General features: G+C 67.5%; 2 protein-coding genes across 7 annotated transcripts; one reads left to right on the top strand and one right to left on the bottom strand.

The window, feature by feature from the left end:
• The first annotated feature begins 215 nt into the window (after positions 1-215).
• Positions 216-4,740, top strand: SMPD2 (sphingomyelin phosphodiesterase 2). 2 transcript variants are annotated; one of them, XM_035569123.2, is made up of 11 exons: positions 216-291; positions 1,442-1,546; positions 2,019-2,115; positions 2,203-2,279; positions 2,502-2,595; positions 2,682-2,771; positions 3,052-3,134; positions 3,223-3,355; positions 3,466-3,570; positions 3,640-3,796; positions 4,020-4,740. In XM_035569123.2, exons 2-11 carry the CDS (start codon positions 1,497-1,499, stop codon positions 4,361-4,363), a joined length of 1,230 nt encoding a protein of 409 aa, XP_035425016.1. In that variant the 5' UTR covers positions 216-291; positions 1,442-1,496; the 3' UTR covers positions 4,364-4,740. The 2 variants fall into 2 exon arrangements, with proteins under 2 accessions (XP_035425016.1, XP_050571244.1); XM_050715287.1 differs by having other exon boundaries at positions 276-291; positions 1,466-1,546.
• On the bottom strand, positions 4,726-19,224 carry MICAL1 (microtubule associated monooxygenase, calponin and LIM domain containing 1). Of its 5 annotated transcripts, XM_050715277.1 has the most exons (27): positions 18,960-19,187; positions 18,710-18,877; positions 14,774-15,078; positions 13,880-14,108; positions 13,494-13,772; positions 12,566-12,773; positions 12,358-12,474; positions 11,965-12,219; positions 11,607-11,707; positions 11,242-11,499; positions 10,658-10,773; positions 10,408-10,534; positions 9,999-10,071; positions 9,402-9,552; positions 9,145-9,332; positions 8,933-9,042; positions 8,798-8,848; positions 8,623-8,700; positions 8,112-8,280; positions 7,920-8,002; positions 7,353-7,812; positions 7,158-7,240; positions 6,961-7,056; positions 6,726-6,819; positions 6,533-6,632; positions 6,363-6,436; positions 4,726-6,271 (listed from the first exon to the last, which is right to left on the bottom strand). In XM_050715277.1, the coding sequence occupies exons 5-27, from the start codon at positions 13,752-13,754 to the stop codon at positions 6,141-6,143; spliced, it is 3,384 nt and encodes a 1,127-aa protein (XP_050571234.1). In that variant the 5' UTR covers positions 13,755-13,772; positions 13,880-14,108; positions 14,774-15,078; positions 18,710-18,877; positions 18,960-19,187; the 3' UTR covers positions 4,726-6,140. The 5 variants fall into 5 exon arrangements, with proteins under 5 accessions (XP_050571234.1, XP_035425014.1, XP_050571235.1 ...); XM_035569121.2 differs by lacking the exons at positions 18,710-18,877; positions 18,960-19,187 and adding an exon at positions 18,029-18,148; XM_050715278.1 differs by lacking the exons at positions 18,710-18,877; positions 18,960-19,187 and adding an exon at positions 18,029-18,055 and having other exon boundaries at positions 14,774-15,029.
• Between the last annotated feature and the right edge of the window lie 191 nt (positions 19,225-19,415).

Consider the following 19,415-nt stretch of genomic DNA (forward strand, 5'->3'; position numbering starts at 1 on the left):
CCCCCCCAGGGGTTTATTTCTACCCGGTGCCTCCCGGGTGGGCGGCCGGGGGGGGGGGGGGGAGGACCCCCGGACCCCGGGTGCGGGACCCCGTTGCCCCCAGCCCCGGGCCGGCCGCGGAGACGGAGTCTCGGGGCTGCCCCCGCCCCGGGTCCCGGAGCTGCCCCCCCCCCGGGGCCCGGCCCCTCCCCGCAGCCCCGCGCACCGCCCCGGCCGCTTCCTTCCCTCCCTCCCCTTCCCGCGGCGCTGCCCGCCGGGACTCGTAGTCCCTCGGCTGCCGGCCCCGGCCAGGTCCGGTCCCGAGCTGCGCTCCCCGGCCCCGCTCCGCACCCCCCCCGCCTGTTGCTCCGCACCCCGCGCCCGGTTCCGCGCCCCCCCCCCCCGCCCCGTTGCTCCGCTCCCGGCTCCGCACCCAGCTCCCGGTTCCACTCCCGGCTCCGCACCCGGCTCCGCGCCCTGCTTCCAAGGCTCCGCGCTCCCCCTGTTGCTCCTCGCCCTGCTCCCGGCTCTGCGCCCCGTTCCCGGCTCCGCACCCGGCTCCGCGCCCCCCCCCTCCCCCCCCCCCACGTTGCTCCGCGCCCTGCTCCGTGCCCCATTCCCAGCTCCGCACCCCGGCCCTTCTGCTCCCCCCTCCGCGAAGCAGAAACACCCCCCCCCCCCCTCCCCGGGCTGGGGATGGCCCTTGGGGGGGGGGCTGGGGATGGTCCTTGGGGGGGCTCAGCCCCGCGGCAGGCACCGGGCCAGGAGCACGGAGCTGCTGCTCAAACCTTGCTGGAGGCTCCGTGGGGAGCTTTCGGCCAGGGAAGGGCAAAGCGGAGCCGTGGCCAAGGGGTCCCGTGGGGGCCCCACTCGGGACAGGTCGTGGCCAAAGGGTCCCGTGAGCGGCCCACTCGGGACAGGTCGTGGCCATGGGGTCCTGTGGCAGCCCCCTCGGGACAGGCGGTTGGAGCGCTCACATCCAGCTGTGTCCCCGGGTTTGCTTTTTGCACTTTTAAGAACTCCCCAGGAGGCGAGCGCTGGAGGAGCGAGGCCGGGTCCGGTTCAGGGTCCAGGTCCTGGAGATAGGAGCAGGGTGGGGGGGGGGCCCTGCCTCGCAGCTGTGCTTTAAGGCAGGGTTAAAGTGTGCGCAGCGAGAACCTCTCAGGAACAGAGGGTCTGGGTGCCTGCACCCCTTCCCTGGCCCACCAGTGCCCACGCTGTCCCCATCCTCAGGATGGAGAAGTCACCTGTGCGGTTTGGGCAGGCAGGTCGCTTTTTGGGGGGTGGGGGGTGAATCTGGGGTTCAGGATGGGGCCAGCGGATGGGAGCGGGGAGAAGGGTGTGGATGAGGCTGGGCACCCTGTCTGCTCCTCCCTCCCGGCCTTTGCCTCAGCCCCTCTGCCACCGCAGCGCGGCTTCCCCGGCTCTTGGGGCGCCGTCACCCCAAGGCTGCTCCCTGCAGGACCCCCTCCTCTGCCCGGTGCAGCCTGCCAGCCCCGGCCGAGCCCCGCTGAGCGATGGAGGGGGACCCCGCGCTGCGGCTCCGCGTCTTCGACCTCAACTGCTGGTGAGTCCAGAGTCCGACGGGGCTGCGGGGACGGAGACGGGGACAGCCACCCCAGGGGATGAGGGCCTTGCCGTGGGGCTACCTTCCTGCCCCCTATATTTTGGGTTCGCACCGCTCTCTCAGCCCCAAAAGGTCGCAAGGTGCTCAGCTGGGCAGTGCCCCTTGTCCCCACTCCCTACCTTCACTCCCCCTTCTCGCACCAGGAAAGGGCCCCCCCCCATTTGCACCCCATCTGTGTGTGGGTTTCCTTGGCTCGCAGGCAGGAAAATCTGTCCCCAGACAGGCTCCCTGCACGCCCTTCTTTTCCCCATGTCCCCACGAGGCCCTTTCCCCCTGCCCTCCCCTTCCCCCCCCAGATGCACCCTGCCCCGTATCATTACCAGCGCCCTCTCCCCCCTCATTCTGGGTCCCCACGTGCCCCAAACCCCCCCCCCGTCCCCCCGAGCTGTCACCGCCTGCCCCTCTCCATCAGGGCCATCCGCTACCTGAGCAAGCGGCGCCAGGAGCGCATCCGGCTCATCGGGGACAGGCTGTGCCAGGAGGGCTTCGACCTGGTGCTCCTGCAGGAGGTGAGGCCACGCGTGAGCCGAGCGCGCCCGGTCTCGGCCCCATAAGCCCAGGGGCGCCCGTCCTCCGCCCGTGCCGCTGTCCTGCAGGTATGGAGCGAGCGGGACTACAGCGACCTGAAGGCGAAGCTGGGAGGCTGCTGCCCCTTCTCCCATTATTTCCGCAGGTGAGAGGGGCCACGCTGCTCCCCCATTCCCCCCCGGGTGTCCCCAGGGCTGTGCCGGGGGGGTTTTGCCCCGTGGAGAGACCACGGTGCGGGTGCTGTCGGTCTCCTGGCCCCGTGGCACCGGGGAGCACGGTGCATGGGGACGCACGGCAGACCCAGGGCTGGAGGGAGGGAGATATGTGGGGGGGGGCCACACGCTCACTGTGCCCCCCCGTCCCGCAGTGGTGTCATCGGCAGCGGGCTCTGCATCTTCTCCAAGTTCCCCATCCTGGACACGCTGCTCTACCAGTACTCGCTCAACGGTTACCCCTACATGGTGAGTGGGGTGGGGGGCACGCGGCACCCCCCCCCGGGCCCCACGGAGCCGCGCCAGCCCCCACCTCTCCCCTTCCCCTCCTCCAGCTCCAGCACGGGGACTGGTTCTGTGGGAAGTCCGTGGGGCTCGCCGTCATTAAGATCTCCGGGATCGTCTTCAACGTCTACGTCACCCACGTGAGCACCTCGGCGTGGCGGGGACACGAGTGGCCACGCACCGCCTTTGCTGTCCCCTCGCTGTAGCAATTGCGTGGGGTGGGGTGGGGGGGGGCTGTGTCCCAAAAGCCGGGCTGTGCAATGGGGTGAGGGTCCTTTTGATGGGGTCAGCCAGCAGCCACGGGACCCGAGAGACCCTCCCCCCCCCCCCAAAGGGGCCGGGTGGGTTGCAGGGAGCCCTGGAGCAGCAGAGGAGCTGCAGAAGGAGGTCACGGCCACTTTGCCCCCCGGCTTTTTGCAGCTGCACGCCGAGTACTGCCGGGAGAAGGACGCCTACCTGCCGCACCGCGTGGTGCAAGCCTGGGAGCTGCTGCAATTCATCCGGTGAGCGGCCGCGGACTGTGGCTGGGGGGTGGGTCCCAGTTTTCCCCCTGCTGTGGCAGGGGAGGCTGAGCCGGTCCCGTCCCTACAGACACACGTCGAAGGCGGCCGACGTGGTGCTGCTGGGAGGGGACCTGAACATGCACCCCCAAGACGTGGGCATCCGGCTGCTGCGCTGCTGGACGGGGCTGCGGGACGCCTTCACCGAGACCAAGCACTTCGAGGTGAGCGGCACGGGCTGAGCGGGGGGCTCGAGGGACACCCCCGTGCGCTGCCTGCCCCGCAGCGGGGTCCGTGGCCCTGCCGGGACATGGCACGTGGTGCTTGCTCTCAGGGCTGCGAGGACGGCTGCACCCTGATCCCCAACAACCGCTTCACCGTCAAGTCGGAGCTGCAGCCCTTCCCGCTGGGCATCCGCATCGACTACATCCTCTACAAGGTGATGGGGGGGCCGGGACGGGGGGTTATGGAAGGGGACGCATCCTGACCCCGCCGTGTCCCTGCCCAGGCTGGCTCCAGCTTCACGGTGAAGTGCGAGGAGCTGCAGACCACCACGGGGACGGCCCCAGGCACGGACATCCCCTACTCGGACCACGAGGCCGTGATGGCGACACTGCACGTCCAGAGGACGGGGCAGGCAGCGGGTGTCACCCCCGGCACGGCCGGTAAGGGTGGGGGGGACACCACCAGCACCCCCCTTTTATTGGGGGTCCTGGTGAACAACCGACCAGCTTCGAGATGGAGAGGATATTTTGGGGATGCTTCCTCTTCCCGGGACATCCCCTTTTGGGGAGGGAGCTGGCAGAGGGGCACAGGGATGGGGAGAAAAAGGGGTAGGGAGTGGGATGCTTCCCCCGCTGACCCCCTCCCCACACCTTGTCCCCGCAGTGCCGGCGCTGGTGGAGGTGCTGAGCGAGGCGCGGACCGAGGTGCGCGTGGGGCTGCTGGCGGCGCGGCGGCAGCGCTACTCCTCGGGCAGGATGGCCCTGCTGGCCCTGCTGCTGCTGCTGCTGCAGGCCGCGGCCGCGCTGGGCGCCCTGGCGGGGCTGGCGGATGGGCAGCCCTTCCCCAAGCTTTCCTTCGCCCTGCTGGCCTTCCTCGCCCTCGGCGTCCTCCTCCTCGCCACCGGCCTCCACCTCTTCCACACCATCGAGGTGAAGATGCTGCAGGGCACCGAGGAGCAGATGCGGATGGCGCTGGGGGTGCTGCAGGAGCGCCCCGGCCGCTCCTGACTGGGGCTGGGGGGTTCACCCCCGGCCCCATCCTGACCTGGCTCGGGCCCTTTTTCTCCTTGACTTCGGGTTTTTGGTGAGCAGTGCTGCGGCAGGCTCGGTAGCGCAGGTTCCACAGCCGCCTTTTGGGGTGGAATTAAGGTTTTGGGACAAAACGTTTGCCCTCGTGGGAACCACGACGGAGGCAGGTTTTAATTGTCTTTTTTAATACGCCCTTTCTGCCTGGGTGGACACCCCGGGGTGGCCAGGGGGGTGCGAGCACCTCAGCCTCCCCCTGCCTGGGGCAGCCCCAGGGGCTCCCCATGAGAGCTTTGGGCCACCCCGGCAGCCAGATTTGACTCAGAGAGAAAATAAAGGCGGTGTTTTAGCCCTAGGGCCACATCTGGGAGGCTTTATTCGAAGGGAGGGAGGTTGCAGCAGGGCCAAACGAAATGCAGCCGGGAAGGTGTGGGGGCACGGGAGGAACGGTTGGGCGAGGGCGGCCACAGAGGAGCCCGCGCCCAGCACCCCCGTGGCTGCCCAACACAGCCGGGGACTGCCATAAGCACCATGTCACCAGTGGGGACAGCCCCGCAGCACCTGGCAACTCCTTAAAGGTCCGAGAGATCAGTGCAAAGGTCACTTTGGCATCGGCAAGCAGGAAGAACCCCAAAGGGGCAAGGAGGAAACAGCCACCGGCGGCTCTTGTCCTCTGTGTCACACGCACGTGGTGCCAGCCCTAGGCAAAATCCACCGGGAGAGCTGCTGGTTAAATGTCCCCGTCCCCCTAAGCCTCACGTGGAGGTTTGTGACCCTGGTTTCCTGCAGGGGACGGGGACAGCGGCACCCAGAAGCAGAGATGCAGAGCTGTGCGCTCAGGCCGCTCTGGCTGTTGCTGGTCCCATTTGTAGAGCCAGACGGGTCGGGCTGGGATGGATGTCCCGGGTTGGGATGGAAATGCCAGATTGGGATGGATATTCCAGGTTGGGATGGCTGTCCCGGGTTGGGATGGATGTCCCAGGTTGGAATTGATGTCCTGGCTTGAAATGGATGTCCCAGGTTGGGATGAAAATGCCAGATTGGGATGGATGTCCTGGGATGGGATGGGTCTCCTCTGGTGGCTTCCCAGGGCTACTCCTGATGCTGCCCCTACACACCTGGCATCTCCGCTGAGCTCTCCCCGTGGTGGCCGTGGTCACATCCTCACTGCCAGGAGCGAAGTCCTTTGGGGCCCGGGAGGGCCAAGGCACAGGGCAGGCTGGGTGCTGCTGGGGACCCCTCACCCGCCGGGACCAGGCACAGCCTGTCCCAAAGAAGACAGCAGCACAGCTCGAGCACGAGGTGCTCTGCAGGACCAAAAGCTTCCGATGCCGCCGGTTGGGTCTGGGCAGCGTCCTCCTCGAAGGGGTCACAGCTGTGGGATCTCCAGCGCCGGGCGAGACCCCCGGTAACCCATGGTTTTTTTTTTTTTCTCCTCTAGCAAGCTCTGTGCAGAGCCACTGCAGCCCACGCGTTTCATGCCCCCTGCAAATTTCGTTTTCAAGCAAGCACAAGGCAAAGGCGATCCAGCCACACGTGGGGACGCCCTCTCCGCACCCCAGAGCTGGGGGGTGCTCCTCGGTGCCACCCCCGCGTGCATCCACCGGCGGGTCTGGCCCCTCCGCAGCAGCTTTTGGCAAGCGGGGACCTGGCTTTGCCACGGCAGCAGCTGCCCGCGAGGCAGCTCAGGGTGGTGGTCGGCCGGGGGGGGGGGAGGGATCTGCTCACGCTCCCCCGCGAGGAACCAGGGGGGGGTCCGTCAGGCGTGCAGCTCGCTGAGCCGCTTCTCCTCCTGCATCTGGATGAGGGCGTTGCGCTTGTTCACCACGTCCAGCAGCTGCGCCAGGATCTCCTTCTCGGCCACGCAGTCTTCGGCTGTCTTCAGGGCTTCTGCGGGAGCAGGGGACTGCAGTGGGGCCGAGGGGGCGGGGGGGGAGTCCCAAGCCTGGCCCCGCTCCCCCCATCCCGCACGGCTGCTTACCCTCCTTTTCCATGTACCAGCGCAGCTGCTGGTCGAGCTGCCACTGCTGCTCCTCCAGCTTCAGCTCCTGCACCCTGCGGGGAGGGAAGGGGGGGGTTCCGGGCATGGGGTCGGGGATTTGGGGTTGGGGGGGGGGGGGGAGTCCCAGGCAGCCTCTCCCCCAGCCTTACGCAATCATGAGGTCCGACTCCTCGGACATCAGGCTGTTCTTCTTCTGCACCAGGTACAGCAGCTGGTTCATCCACTGCGTCTTCTGGTCGGCAGGGCTGCCTGTGGGGCGGCGGGGGGGGGGGGGGGGGGGGGGATGAGTGGGGTGCAGACCCCAACCTTGGGCACCACGGGGCCCCGGCGCCCTGTCCTTACCTCCCTCATCCCGGAGGAACTTCTCCAGCTTGATGCCCTGCTGCTCCAGCTCGCGGAAGGTCACTTCGATCTCCTCCAGCCGCCTCTGGATGGCCTGCGAAGGGAGGGCAGCGCTCAGACGTGGTCCAGAGCATCCCGGTGGATGGGATGGGATGGGATGGGATGGGATGAGATGGGATGGGATGGGATGGGATGGGGATGGAGATGGGGATCTGGCTGAGCCCATCTGGGCTACCTGGGCTTTGCAGAACCGTTTCATCTGTTCCTCCCGCACCCGGCGGGGCAGCGTGCGCTTGCAGGTGGCGTACTTCACGTCCCCGAGGATCGGGCACTGTAAAGGGACGCAGGGGTCAGGCAGGGCCGGCCCCGAGAGCTCGGCATCAGAGCAGTGAGAGCCCAGTGGGGTCACCGCCATTTGGGGACAGCACTCACAGACTCGCCCATGGTGCCCAGGTCCAGGCCTTCCTTCTCCTCCTCCTCCTCCTCCTCTTCCTCGCTGTCACTCTCCTCTGAATCTGCACCCCCCCCCCCCCCCCAAAAAAAAAGAGCTGTTTCAGGCCGCCCAGCAGCAGTGGGGCATGGCAGGGCGCAGGAGGGACCCGGAGATCCCAGCAGGCAGCCACCCACCTTCCTCCATGTCCACCTCGTGGTCCTCCTCCTCCTCCCAGGCACCCAGCCCCGGCCACAGGGCAGGCATGGCCTCGGGCGCCGCTCGCAGCCGCAGCCGGGCCGGCTTTGGGGGCGCCTCGGCCTCCGCATCTCCGGTGAGGCTCAGCGTGGACAGGCTGAGCTTCTCCAGGGGCGAGAGGACGATCTTCCTCCTGCCTCCTCCCTCCTCAGCCTCCTCCACCTCCCGTCGGGGCTCTGCGCCGGGACCCTCGTCCTCCTCCGGGACGTCGTCCGGCCCCGAGGGCGGCAGCTCCTGCTCCTCCACCTCGCCGGTGCTTGCAGCATCCTCTTCTGCCCCGGGTTCTTCCCCCAGCTCTGGGGTTGCCGGCGGGGACTGCGGGGACCCGAGCACCTCCTCGCCCTCAGGGGACGCACAGGGGCTCCCAGCGTCCGAAAACGTGCGGTTGGCATTGACATCCTAGGGCAAAGCCAGGGGTGATGCACCGTGGGGCCAGAACGAGCATCCATCCCCCTCCAAAACTTTTGGGGGCCCGATTTCACCTATGGGGATTTACGGCTACTTACCCCATCGGGCAGCACCGGCGGCTCACTGGGGGGCATATCCATACCGGGGGCGTTGGGGTAGTGAAGCAAGCAGTAAAAATGACCTGGAGTGGGGGCACGAGCATGTGACGAGTGAGCAAAGAGGTTGCAGAACAGAAAGCCACCCGTCCCCAGCACCCCGTCCCCAGCACCCCGTCCCCAAGCCCTGCTCACCGTCCTCCTCGTGGAAGGCGTAGTCGCCCAGGCGCAGCGTGGCCCCGCACTGCCAGCACTGGAAGCAGCCGCGGTGGAAGAAGCGTCCCTCGGCGCTGGCCCGCTCCAGGATGTAGACGCGCCGGCCGCAGAAGTAGCAGGCGTCGCTGCTCTCCCCGCGGGCCGGCGGCTGCGGGAGGAGAGGGAGGGTTGTGGGGGCACGGAGTGGTGGCACCCACCCAGCCCCGGGGCTTTGCGGGTGCTGGGGAGGGGGGCATGGGGCTTTGCCCCCCCCCTCTGCCTCGCCGAGCTGCTCGCTGCTGGCACCACGGAGGGAGCGGCAGGTCTCGGCTCCCGAAAACCAGTTGGGTCAGGAAATTTGCTGGGAGGAGCCGCCAGCCCGTGGGCGTCCGCTTGTGCAGCCCCGGTCCCAGCCCTTGGCTTGGCCCCATGTGCAGGAGGAGCTGCCGTGCTGCCACCCCCCTCCCCGTGCCCACCCGGGTCCCCTCCCCAGGGCAAAGCAAGGACCAACCTGCCCGGGGTCCGTGGCAGCGGCTGGTGGCAGGCTGTGGTCACCATCCAGAGCCTCTCTGTCCAGCGCCGCGTCCACCTAAGAGCAGGCCAAGGTGGGGGGGGGTCAGCACCCGTTGTCCCCTCGTGGGTTGCACCCCCTGGAACATCCCTCGTGGTGCGCGGTGCGGACCCACCTCGGCGTCCCTGTGGCTCTTTTTGGCCTCGGGGTCCTTCTGGGCGCTCTCCTGCCGACATAAACGGGGGGCTCAGAGCTGGGGGGCACGGCCGTGGGGGTGGCACGAGGGGCTGGGTGGCGGTGGGGTGCTCACCTGGGCACGTTTGTGGGTCAGGGTGCGGCTCTTCTGCAGCTTGCTGAGGAAGAGGATGGCGCCCCTCGTGCCGCGGGGGGACAGCGGCTTCTTGCTGACCTCCGCCAGCGCTGCGCAGAGGGGACGTGCTGGGGCTGCACCCTGACAGCGGGCAGCACCCAGCCGGCCCCGTGGGGGCTCAGGGTGGGATAAACCCCTCCCAAATCCCGCACCTGGAGAAGGCTTGAAGGCTTCATAGAACTGGCTGAGGTAGGTGATGAGCCCCAGGCGGTCGGGCTCCGCCATCGAGGCCATTTCGGTGCTGGAGAGGACGGGTTGGATGCCCAGCTCCTGCTCCGCCATGTCCAGCATCATCTGGTGGATCCCGACGGGATCCTGGGGGTCCACGGTGTGGAAATCCCTGCGGGGAGGGTGGGCGCCGTGATGGGGGGGCTCTGCGGGGCGGGGGTCCCGGGGGCCGGGCACTCACACCAGGTCGGGGCGGAAGCGGTGGACGAGGGCGCAGAGGGCCAAGCCGCTGGTCCAGGAGGTGGTGAAGTCGGTCACCTCCACGCCGCGGTACCCGGCCGTGCTGGCCTGGCACCACCGCAGCAGCTCCTCGTAGGCGTCTCCGGAGACAGCTGGGGAGGCAGCACACGCGTCCCCATCCCACCCTGGGGACACCCCCTCCACAAAACCCCCCTCCCCCCTAACTTTAAATACAGCCCCCCAGGGACCACCCCCCCTGCAACCTCCCCACCCCAAAGCTCAAGGAACGGGTTGATAAAGCACCCGTCGATATTTCATGGCTCAGCACCAGAAGGAAGGGGACAACCCCTGCTGTCGGAGATGGCAGCGGGGAGGCCGTGTCCCCACGGGGGTAGAGGGGACGGAAAGCAGCGGTGCCACCAGGATGGAGACGCGGGTGGTGCTGGGAGGAGCGCAGCGGCCGCCTGGAAGCCAGCCAGGGTTCCAGCACGAGAGGAGGAGGATGGGGAGGGGAATCAGGGCAGGAGCCGCTCCGCCGTGGGCTGCCAGGGGGGTCCTGGTGGCGGGGAGGGGCTGGGGCAGGACCGTTCGCTCCTACCGGTGCTGAGCCGGTTGTCTCTCCTCTTCTTGTGGTCCACCTCCACCACGCCCACGAGGTAGAGGTCCCGGACCTGCCAGCGGGGACACGCAGGTCACCAACCGCACCGAGCCCATGGCACCGTGCCGGGAGCTGACCCTGGTGAGGGGGACACCCAGACCCCCCCCCCCCGCTACCAGCACCTCCCCAGCACCACCTGCATTCCCAATGGGAAATGCGTTACGCTCCCTGGGGACCCACAGCCTCAGCCTGACAACCCCAGGGGAGAGGGAACCTTGCAAACCGGTGTCACCCGGCCCTCGGTGGGGGCTAAGCAGGATGGCTGCTCTCCTCCGTGCCCGAGCGGGGCTGGGAAACGGAGAGCTGGGGCTCTGTACCCCAAAACCCCCTAAAGCTCGGGGCCGGGTACCTGGTTGGCTTTGATGGCGTGCAGGTTGATGTTGGGGTAGCGCGTGGCCGGGTCGATGCTGTACTGGCTGATGTTCTTGTTGGTGTTGTCCGGGGAGGTTTGCGAAAGGTGCTGGTAGATGCTTTCCCTGGGCGTGGGGGAACAGCGCTGGGTGCCACCGCGGGGACACGGCCCCTTTTTGGCCACCCCACCGAGGACACAGAAATCCCAGTTTGGGATCAGCCCAGTGGGACTGGGGGGGGGCTCTCACCTCTCGGCCAGCACCTCCAGCGGGGGGGTCCCGGCCGCCCACCGCCGCACCATCCACGCCGCATCGAAGGCGGCCAGGAAGCCCCTGGCCACACCGGTGCCCAGCGGCCAGAAGGGCTGCGGAGAAAAAGGCGAGAGAGGGATGGGGCTGGAGCCGCGCGGCCGGTCGGGGCGGCTGGGAGGAGGCGCGGAGCTGCCGGGCTTGGCCGGAGATGAAAGCGGGGAGAGACAGCGAGACGCGCGGGGAGCGGACGGACAGACGTCTCCTCCCCAGCCCCATGGCTGCAGCCAGACGCTGCCGCCGATGCAGTCACGTCTGGGGAGGAGCCGGGCTGCTCCTCCAACCCCGAAAAATCTCCGGTGGGAATGCAGAAGGGACGACCCCCATCCCCACCAAAGCATCCCGCTACCGGGGGATGCTTTGGGGACGCGGCCCCAGATGCTTCCATTACTGGGGAGCGTGCCCGTGGGGACGAGGTGCAGCGGGCAGCCGGGGCGAGAAGCACTCAGGGATGGGGAACACACCGCAATAAACGCATCAGGCAGCCCTTGCTGGGAGAGGGGAAACCGAGGCACGGCCCTCACCTCCACCAAGCAGTCGCCCACCAGCCCGAGCAGCAGGCGCGCCCCGTTGTGCTCCCGCACCAGCGCCGCATTCTCGGAGCGCGTCATGCAGGTGAAGTCGAACATGTCGACATCCGGCAGGGCCCGGTGGTTGAGGGCGAACTCCAGCTCGGGCAGGCGGTAGTTGGTGGAGAAATTGGCGGCTTCCTTGGCGTAGCTGAGGAGGGCGTCCCGGTTCACGTTCTCATCGGACAGGAGGCTCTCGATGTCCGGTTTGTCCTGCGGGGATGGGGACGGGGTGAATGCGGTCAGGCTGCGGGCGGTGGCGTTTGCCCCCCAGCCCAGGGGGACAGCCAGCTCCTGGGGCCGGATCCTGCCCGCCTCACCTGCAGGATGACCCCCTTCTTGAGCAGGCTCTGCTTCTTGGCCGTCATGACGAAATAGTGAGTGTCATCCTTGTAGTAGACAATGTTTTCCAGGTCGATACCTGGCGATGGGGAAGGGGCTGAGCTGAGCCGTGTGGGGCCACCAAATGTCCCCTGCGTGGGGGCACGGTGCGGGGACACTCATCCCACCCCAGGGGCGGAACATTCAGGGCTGAGACCCAGGTTACACCGGCGGATAAATGGCAGGCACCCTATGGGGACACACATCCCACCCCAGGGGGGGCATCCCAGTTGCACCAGGGGATAAACGGGAACCCCCCCACCCCAGGCCCTCCGTCACCGCTCGGGGACCGCCGACCTGTTTTGTTGTAGAGGTTTTGGAAGAACTTCTGGTTGTAGATCCGCGCCACGCCGCTGATCTCCGACACCTCCACCTCAGCCCGGCTGTTGCGGTTGACGAAGTTGGTGGTGATGCCGATGGCCACCTTCCCCCGCGTCTCCTTCCGCTTGAACCCTTCGGGGACGAACTTGCCGCCGCCGGCCGAGATGAGGACGTCGAACTCGTAGTGGCTGAGGGGAGAGGAGCTGGGCTGCAGCACAGCCCGCCAGCCGCCTGCGGAAGGGGGGGGGGGGGTCATGGCATGGGTCTGGACTGGGGTGGGCACCATTTGCGCCTCGTCCCCTCCCCGAAGGGCTCAGAGCCACCGCCGCAGCCCTGTCTTTGCCCCCGGGGACGCCACCGGTGCCTTACCCTGGCCGTCCCCCTTGCTGGCGGGGGGCAGGAGGTCCTTGAACTGCACGTTGATGTGCACCTCCACGCCCAGCAGCAGGGCCACCTTCAGCAGGATGAGCTGGAGCTGACGGATGCCTGCGAGGGGACAGGGGGGCACCGGGAGCTGCACCCACATCCACGTGTCCCCCGCCCCGGTCCCCGGGGAGCACCCCAGCACCCAACTCACTGATGTGATCCAGGGTGCCGGTGCAGAAGCGCCCGTAAAACTTCTTGGCGCCCAGCGCCCGCAGGTCGTGGATGGTGAAGGGCCAGAGGTGCAGGACGTTGTTGCGGGAGAAGGCGTCGCGCTTCTCCAGCAGCACCACGCGGGCGCCCAGCAGCGCCAGCTCGATGGCCGCCCGCAGCCCGCAGGGGCCAGCCCCCACCACCAGGCACTGCGGAGGGGACGGGCGGTGGGATGGGGGACGAGTCCTCCCCGCGACCACGGAGGGGGGAAAGTCTTGGGGCTCAGCATCTCCCCCCACCCCGTCCTAGTGCAGGATCAGGCCCTCCCTGCTCCCCTTCCTTGCTCCCCGGTGCTGCTCCCTGCAAAGCGGGGGCCCTGCGGGGTGACCCCCCCCCCCCCCCTCCTCCCCTGGCTGAACCTTGCCTTTGCACGGTGGCAAATTGCAACGGCAGCAATTAAATGCTGGCCGAGATAAGGCACCCACGCTTCCCCTCTGCAGCAGATGGGGAACGGGGAAATTCTCGCCAGCATCGGGCTCTGAAGTTTGAAGTCGCGCCAGCCGGGAGGTGACAGGGCACCGGCAGCGGGGACAAAAGCTGTCAGCCCTGGGAAAGGGGGCAGAAGGGGAGTCCCCAGCCCCAGGGGGACACCCAGTGCTGGCTCCCTAAGGGCTTGGTATGTCCCTCTGACCCTTCGTAGCCCCCGTGGGACTGTCCCCAGGGTGGGGACAGGAGGGATGTGGCTGACCGGGTGGCACCTTTACGCCACGGAGGGGCAGCAGGGCTAATTAACAACCCCAGCAGCATCCCAAAGGGCACATCCTGCCCCCCCAGGGTGCGAGTGAGGATGTCCCAGCAGATGCCCTCACCCCAGGGACACAGCACGGGGCACGGAGGGACCCAAACCCACACCCCACGGCCACCGGTACCTTGGTGTTGGCGCAGGCCGTGCCTTGGTCGTAGTCCTTGTGCCCAGCTTTCTTATCCAGCTTGCTCCACAGGGCCTTGGCATTCCAGTAGTTGAGGCCAGCCTTGAGGCCGTGGTAGAGCTGCAGCCCGCTGCCCTGCAGCCCCAGCTGCCGGCACAGCTCCCCGAAGCAGCTCAGCACCTCCTGGCACTGCCCGGCCCGCAGGAAGCTCTCGAACAGCGCATGGGCCGGGTTGGCCGGCTCACCGTCCGGCACGCTCATCCTGCCTCAGCTGGCAGCCTGGTGGGACAGCGGGGATAAGTAGGGACAGCAGGGACAAGCAGGGACAGCAGGGACAAGCGGGGGACCCCCCTGAGCCCCCATCCTTCCCGGGGATGCTGCAGGACCTGGTGTCTCGGCGCGAGGTTTCCCAGCGGGGGCTGCAGCTGTCGCGGACCCCGTGGCGATTTGGGTGACGGTGACGCCGAAATCTGTCCTCTTTCTGACAGCGTTTGGCTGAGCCTCCCCTGGGTGCTGCACCCGGCGAGCCACGGTGTCACCCTGCTGCGGGTGACGTCAGGGGAGGGGATGGGGACGGCTGCGGGTGGCGAGCGGCTTCCTCTGCGCCGCGTGTACCTGCAGCGACCGAGAGCAGAGCGGGGAGGTTTGGAGCAAAGACACCGCTTCCTTCCTCCTTGTGACGGGGCAGCCAAGGGGCCCCGGCTGCCAGGATAAACCGCAGGGCCCCAATTTAGCAGCTGCCCCAAAAAACAGCAAAATCCGGCTGCTCAGCACCCACGGGGCAGGAAGGAGCGGGATGGGTTTTGCAAGCAGAGAGGGGAAGATTCGCGCCCACCTCCACCTCTGCTGCCCCAGCAGGGCGGAAGCTGCCAGCCTCGAGGCACGCAGAGACGAGCAGGGAGGAAGCAACGGGGGGGAAATGAAAAATAAGCAAACCACCGCACCGATGGCCCCGGCAATCATCTTCTCTGCGAGAGCCGGGGAGCAGAGCATCCCCCAAACCCTCCCCGTACGCTCCCTGCAGCCGCCCCAGCGCCCGGCACCGTCCCCCAGCCCCGGTGCCACCGCGAGCCGAGCACCATCCCGTGCCACCTTATCCTGGCACAGCCCGCAGCACGAAGCTTTGCCCTCTCCAGCCATCCCCAAACCCCGGGGCTGGGAAATCCTCGCCAAACCCCGGGGCTGGGAAAAACCTCCCCAGCCCCGCACGGCAGCCGGCGAAGGCAGCGAGGAGGAGCAGCCCAGTGAAAAGTCTTGCCCAGGAGCCGCCGCGCTCCTACCTTTGAACCATTGAGCTTTGCCCTCACGCAGAGCTCCCCGAAGGCAGCGGCCGGCCCCACGGCTCCGCAGCGAGGTGCCGGAGGGGGGGAAGGACGCCGCAGGGGGAAGGACGCCGCAGCCGAGCCGCGCTGCCTTCGGCGGGGCAGGGAGAGGCGTTTCGGCGCTGGAACCCCGAATTCGGCGCCGAATTCCAGCTGGTTTTCAAGCCCGGTCTCCTTCCAACAGTGCCTCAGAGGACGCAAAGTGATTGTGCACCTCCCGAGCATCACAAACAGGAAACCTCAGCATTTTAACCTCTTCCTGCCTGAGCAGACACAAGGACGAAGCAGCCAGCTGGGCTGGAGCAGGTGCCCACGGGTCCCCAGGGTGGCGGCGCGGGGACGAAGGGCACAAGCCACGCGTTCGTGGCAGCGGGGGCAGATTTCCGAGCACCCTCCGCGTGGTGCCAGGGGGAAATAAGGAGCAGAAAAGCCGGGGGAAACTGAGGCAGCGCTGCCAACCTGACCGGAGCAGGCAGACACGCCAGCCCACAGCTTCCTTCCCTCCTCCACCCCGGGAGGCTGCTCCGGGCACTGCGGCTTTTTCCCCGGGGAGCTCACACTGCCGCAGACACGCAGCACCCCGGGGCAGCGGGGCAGGACGGGGGCCATGAAGCACCCACGCTGGGAGCACCCCTTCCATCTCCAGCCCTCGGTTCCCCACCCCCCCCCGGGGACGGGAGCTCCCCATGCCAGGGAACTTTTCCAGCCCCGGCGCGTTGGGCTCGGCGAGGAAGCTCGGAGGAGGCAGAACAACAAGCCTTGTGTTACACCGAGTTTCCTACGGAAGCGATGCTCGGGCTGGCACTCCGCGTCCCCTCTGGCATGCCTGAACCCCCCACGATAGTTTCAAGCAAGGGCAGGAACCTCCCCGGATACTCAGCTCCTGCAGATCTGCTGCAAATAAAGAGCCTGCAGCCCACAGGGGCTGGTGCCAGCCGGGGGGGGGTGGGGGGGGCACGGTGCTGAGCCGGGCTGCCCCCAGCTCTGCTCTCCCCACGCCCCAGCGTGACTGCTTTTTTGCATTTCTGCCTTTAAAACCGCCCCGGCGAGGCAGAGGGAGGAGGTGGGGGTTGCAGCCAGCCCTGACTCAGCTCGTGGTGGCTCCGGTCGGGGCGGCTGCAGAAACGCAGCCCTCGGGGACGTCACCTGGGGCTGGGGCACGCAGAGCAACCCCAGAGGAGGGATGCCCCGTTTCGCTTACGGGGTCACCCCCCCTTGTCCTTGCCTGCTAGGAAAAGGCAGGGAAGCTGTTGTGGGGTTTCTGGGCTGCCAGCAAACACGCGTGTCCTCCAGGCACATGGAAAGAGGGTGGGAAAGGACACGGGCCTGCGGTGAGCTAATGCGGGCTGGGAGGGTTTCCAGCAGCAGCAGCAGATTCCCTTGCAGCTGGGCCTCTCCCCTTGCTGGTGAGGGGGCTCCCAGCACGGACTGGGCTGCTCTGGGTCGGGGATCCAGCCCGGAGAGCCCAGGGGCCATGCTGCTGAGCCCAGCCCGGACCTCGGGAAGGTCCTTCCAGGGTCTCAAGCTCGATCAGCGCCATGGGCAGGATGGAGCAGCCCTCGGGACCACCCGATGGGGCAGCCCCAAATCCTGTTTTTGGTGACTACCCTCATTGCACTGCTGCTGGAAGGGCTAAAGGCAGCGGGCGGTGCCCTTCCCATCCTCATCACTGTGCTCAGGGGGCGCAGCGAGGCCACTGCCCCGGGAAGTGCCCTCCTCCCCGGTGTGGCTCCGGGCACGGAGATGGCCCCAGCCAACGCCCAGAAGCCGGCCCTTATCTGGCCCAGCTTTAATCCTTGCAGGAAGGAGAAAAATCAGGCGGCTGCTCCGGTTGGAGCCGGGGAGTGTGTGTGTGGGCACGTCCTGGCCAAACCCTTGGTTCGTGGCAGCTCCGGGCACTGCAGCAGTGCCCGAGCCCCCCTCATTCCCCAGGGTGCGGCTGCTGGGAGAAGGGCGAAGGAGAGGGACAGACCTGTCACTGGCCCCAGCAAGGGGCTGGCTGCTGCTGCAAAAAAAAAAAAACCTGGGAAGCTCATGCTGAAAGCCCCAGGGTACCAAAATCCCCAGGGTACCAACCACAGGCAGGTCCCAGCTGCGGCTCCTGCGGCCACCACCAGCAGAAGCGTGCCCTTCTCGGGGCATTTTGGCACCGTCCTTTGCAGGGGATCCCCAAAACCACAGCCCAGCCCCGTCAGATGTCGCTCCAGGGTATCTCACCCCCAGCCTCCGAGCTGCTCAGCACCAAGGGCTCGCCTTCGTCCCCCCGCTCAGCGCCACCCCCTTGGGGCGCGCAGGAAGAGCTGCCTCCTGCAGCCGAGTTTTGCTGCAGGAGGAAGTCTGCGAGCAGCCAGCCTTCGCGTCTCTTTCCTCCTCCCGCTTCTCCTTCATCTCCAGCCCCAGCTGTCCCCATGGGACCACCAGTCTGACCGCGGCCAAGGGTACGGGGACAGCTCTGTCCCTCGCCTGACGCAGTTTTACACCAGCACGCTTCCGGGAAGTGCTTGGGCTGGGGCCGAGAATGGCTGCAGGCAAAAATAACTCAGCCCGGCCTCTGCTCCGGCCTCCTGCTGCTGGGGATGCTCTGCCACCAGAGCAGCAGCAGATGTGCCTGGGGGGGGGGGGGGGGCAGCGGGCTCACGAACCCCAGGGTCTCTGCACCCCAAAAAGTGGGGCTGGGACCACCAGGGGCTGGGGCAAAACAGTGGATGGAGGGAGGTGGAGAGGAGGCCAACAGAGCATCCTCCTGGGATGGGGGAAGCCCCTCTCCCTTTGCAAAGCTCTTCCAGCTCGGCACTGGGAGCACTGGTGCTACTGGGGAAGGCTCCAGGAGGAGGGGGGCTGCTCCCTTTTCCCTCTGCCCCGCGGGGAGCAGAGCAGAGGGGCTGGCAGGGAGGACCGGGGGGATCCTGCTGCCCCTGGGGACACTCAGAGGGGCTTCAGGGAGACCCCCTCACCTGTCCTGGGGGGGACAAAGCGCTCCCACCGCCACCGAGCAGCCCCACACGGCACCCGGGGGACCGCTGCTGGTGCACAGCGGGGCTGAGCACCCCCCCTGGTGCGCGCCCCCACCCCAAAATCACCCCTTGGGGTTCGGCAGCCGGCAGAGCGATGCTCCCAGGATGGGGTGCTGTCCGGGATGTCCCCTGGGAAGGGGGCAGCGGGGTGCTCCCCTCCCCACCCCGGGGATGCTCTGCCCGTCCCCTCCCCACTCACCTCCAGGGCTCGGCGCTCGGGGAAACTGAGGCACGGCGGGGGCTGGGGCCGGGGCCGGGCAGGAAGGGGCTGCCCCGTTCCCTCCCCTCTCGCTTCCCTGGCCTCTTCCTCCTCCTCCTCCTCCTCCTCTTCCTCCCCCCACTCCCCACCGCGGGGACCGGGCTGCTGGAAGGCGGCGCTGGGAACAGCCCAGCCGAGGAGAGGAGGGGCAGGGCGGCCGCGGGGGCTGCCCGGCTTTGTGCTGCTGCTTTTTTTTTTTACTATTATTTTTTTTTTTTTTTGGCTGCAATTGTGGGCTTTGAGAGCAGCTGTGGAGGCTGCAGCGCCGGAGCTCCCTCCTCCTCCTCCTCCCCCCCTCCCCAGCCTGGGGGTCCCAGCCCTGGGGGAAGGCTGGGGCAGGGATGCGCAGCACAACCCCTGCCGCGTTTTGACTTCTGGGCTGAGAAAGCAGCCTTTTGGCAAAGCAAAACAAAAGATTCCGCCGATGAAACATACCGTTTCGCTTTCCGTCCCTTAATTCCCCCCTGCCCCCAGAAACAGAGCCCAGGAGCCAGGTCCTGCTCCGCGCAGGGGGGAGGCGCTCAGCCCCGTCCCCAAATGAGCCACCCGTGTCCCCGAGCGCTGCTGCTCTCGGGGAAACTTTGGGGACAAGGGTGAAGGATCCCAGGGGGGTGACAGTACCTTGGGGCAGAGGATGGAACCGCTGGGTCACTGAAGGTTGCTCCTGGCCAGGTGTTTTGGGGGATTTTTCCGACGGTGGCCTCCTCGGGGTGCTTCTGGCCACTTGCCCCATACCGGGGCAAGCAGCTGGGCGAAGGGGCTCGCGGGCCAGTGACGCACGGTGACAACCTGCCACGAGGCTGCGGTGACTCAGGGACACGGGGCGAGCTGGCGCACAGAGCCAGGGCTACGTCGACAGCCCGTGAGTCACCTGCGGCGCTGCCTGCGGCCACGGGGACACGGGACGGCCGGCCCAACACCTCCATCCCTCCTCCCCGCAGCCCTTTGGGGTGTCCTCATGGGGGTCCTGGTGCAGGACCCTCACCCACAGCCCCCTCACAGCCAGGCTGGGCTGTTTCGAGCCCCCCAGCCCCGTGCAAATCCCCTGGGTGCAGGCATGGCGGAGCCCACTCGCGGCTGGGAGGCACGAGAGGCCAGGGCGGACACGGAAATGGGGCGGCTGCGGAAAGCTGGGCACTTTTCCCAGGCACGGGAGCTGTCGGAAACAGCTCCCTCTGCAAGCCCTTCGTGGCGCTACAAAGACGGCTCGCCGCTAATCGGCTCCTTCCAGGCGCAGGTTTTTTCCCCCGGGGGACGGCTTGCTGGGAAGCAGCACTCGATTTTAATCACGGTGGCAGAAGAACCAGAGGAACAAATCGCCGGCTGC

The sequence above is a fragment of the Cygnus atratus genome, chromosome 24 (assembly GCF_013377495.2).
Source record: "Cygnus atratus isolate AKBS03 ecotype Queensland, Australia chromosome 24, CAtr_DNAZoo_HiC_assembly, whole genome shotgun sequence".
NCBI classification, from domain to species: domain Eukaryota; kingdom Metazoa; phylum Chordata; class Aves; order Anseriformes; family Anatidae; genus Cygnus; species Cygnus atratus.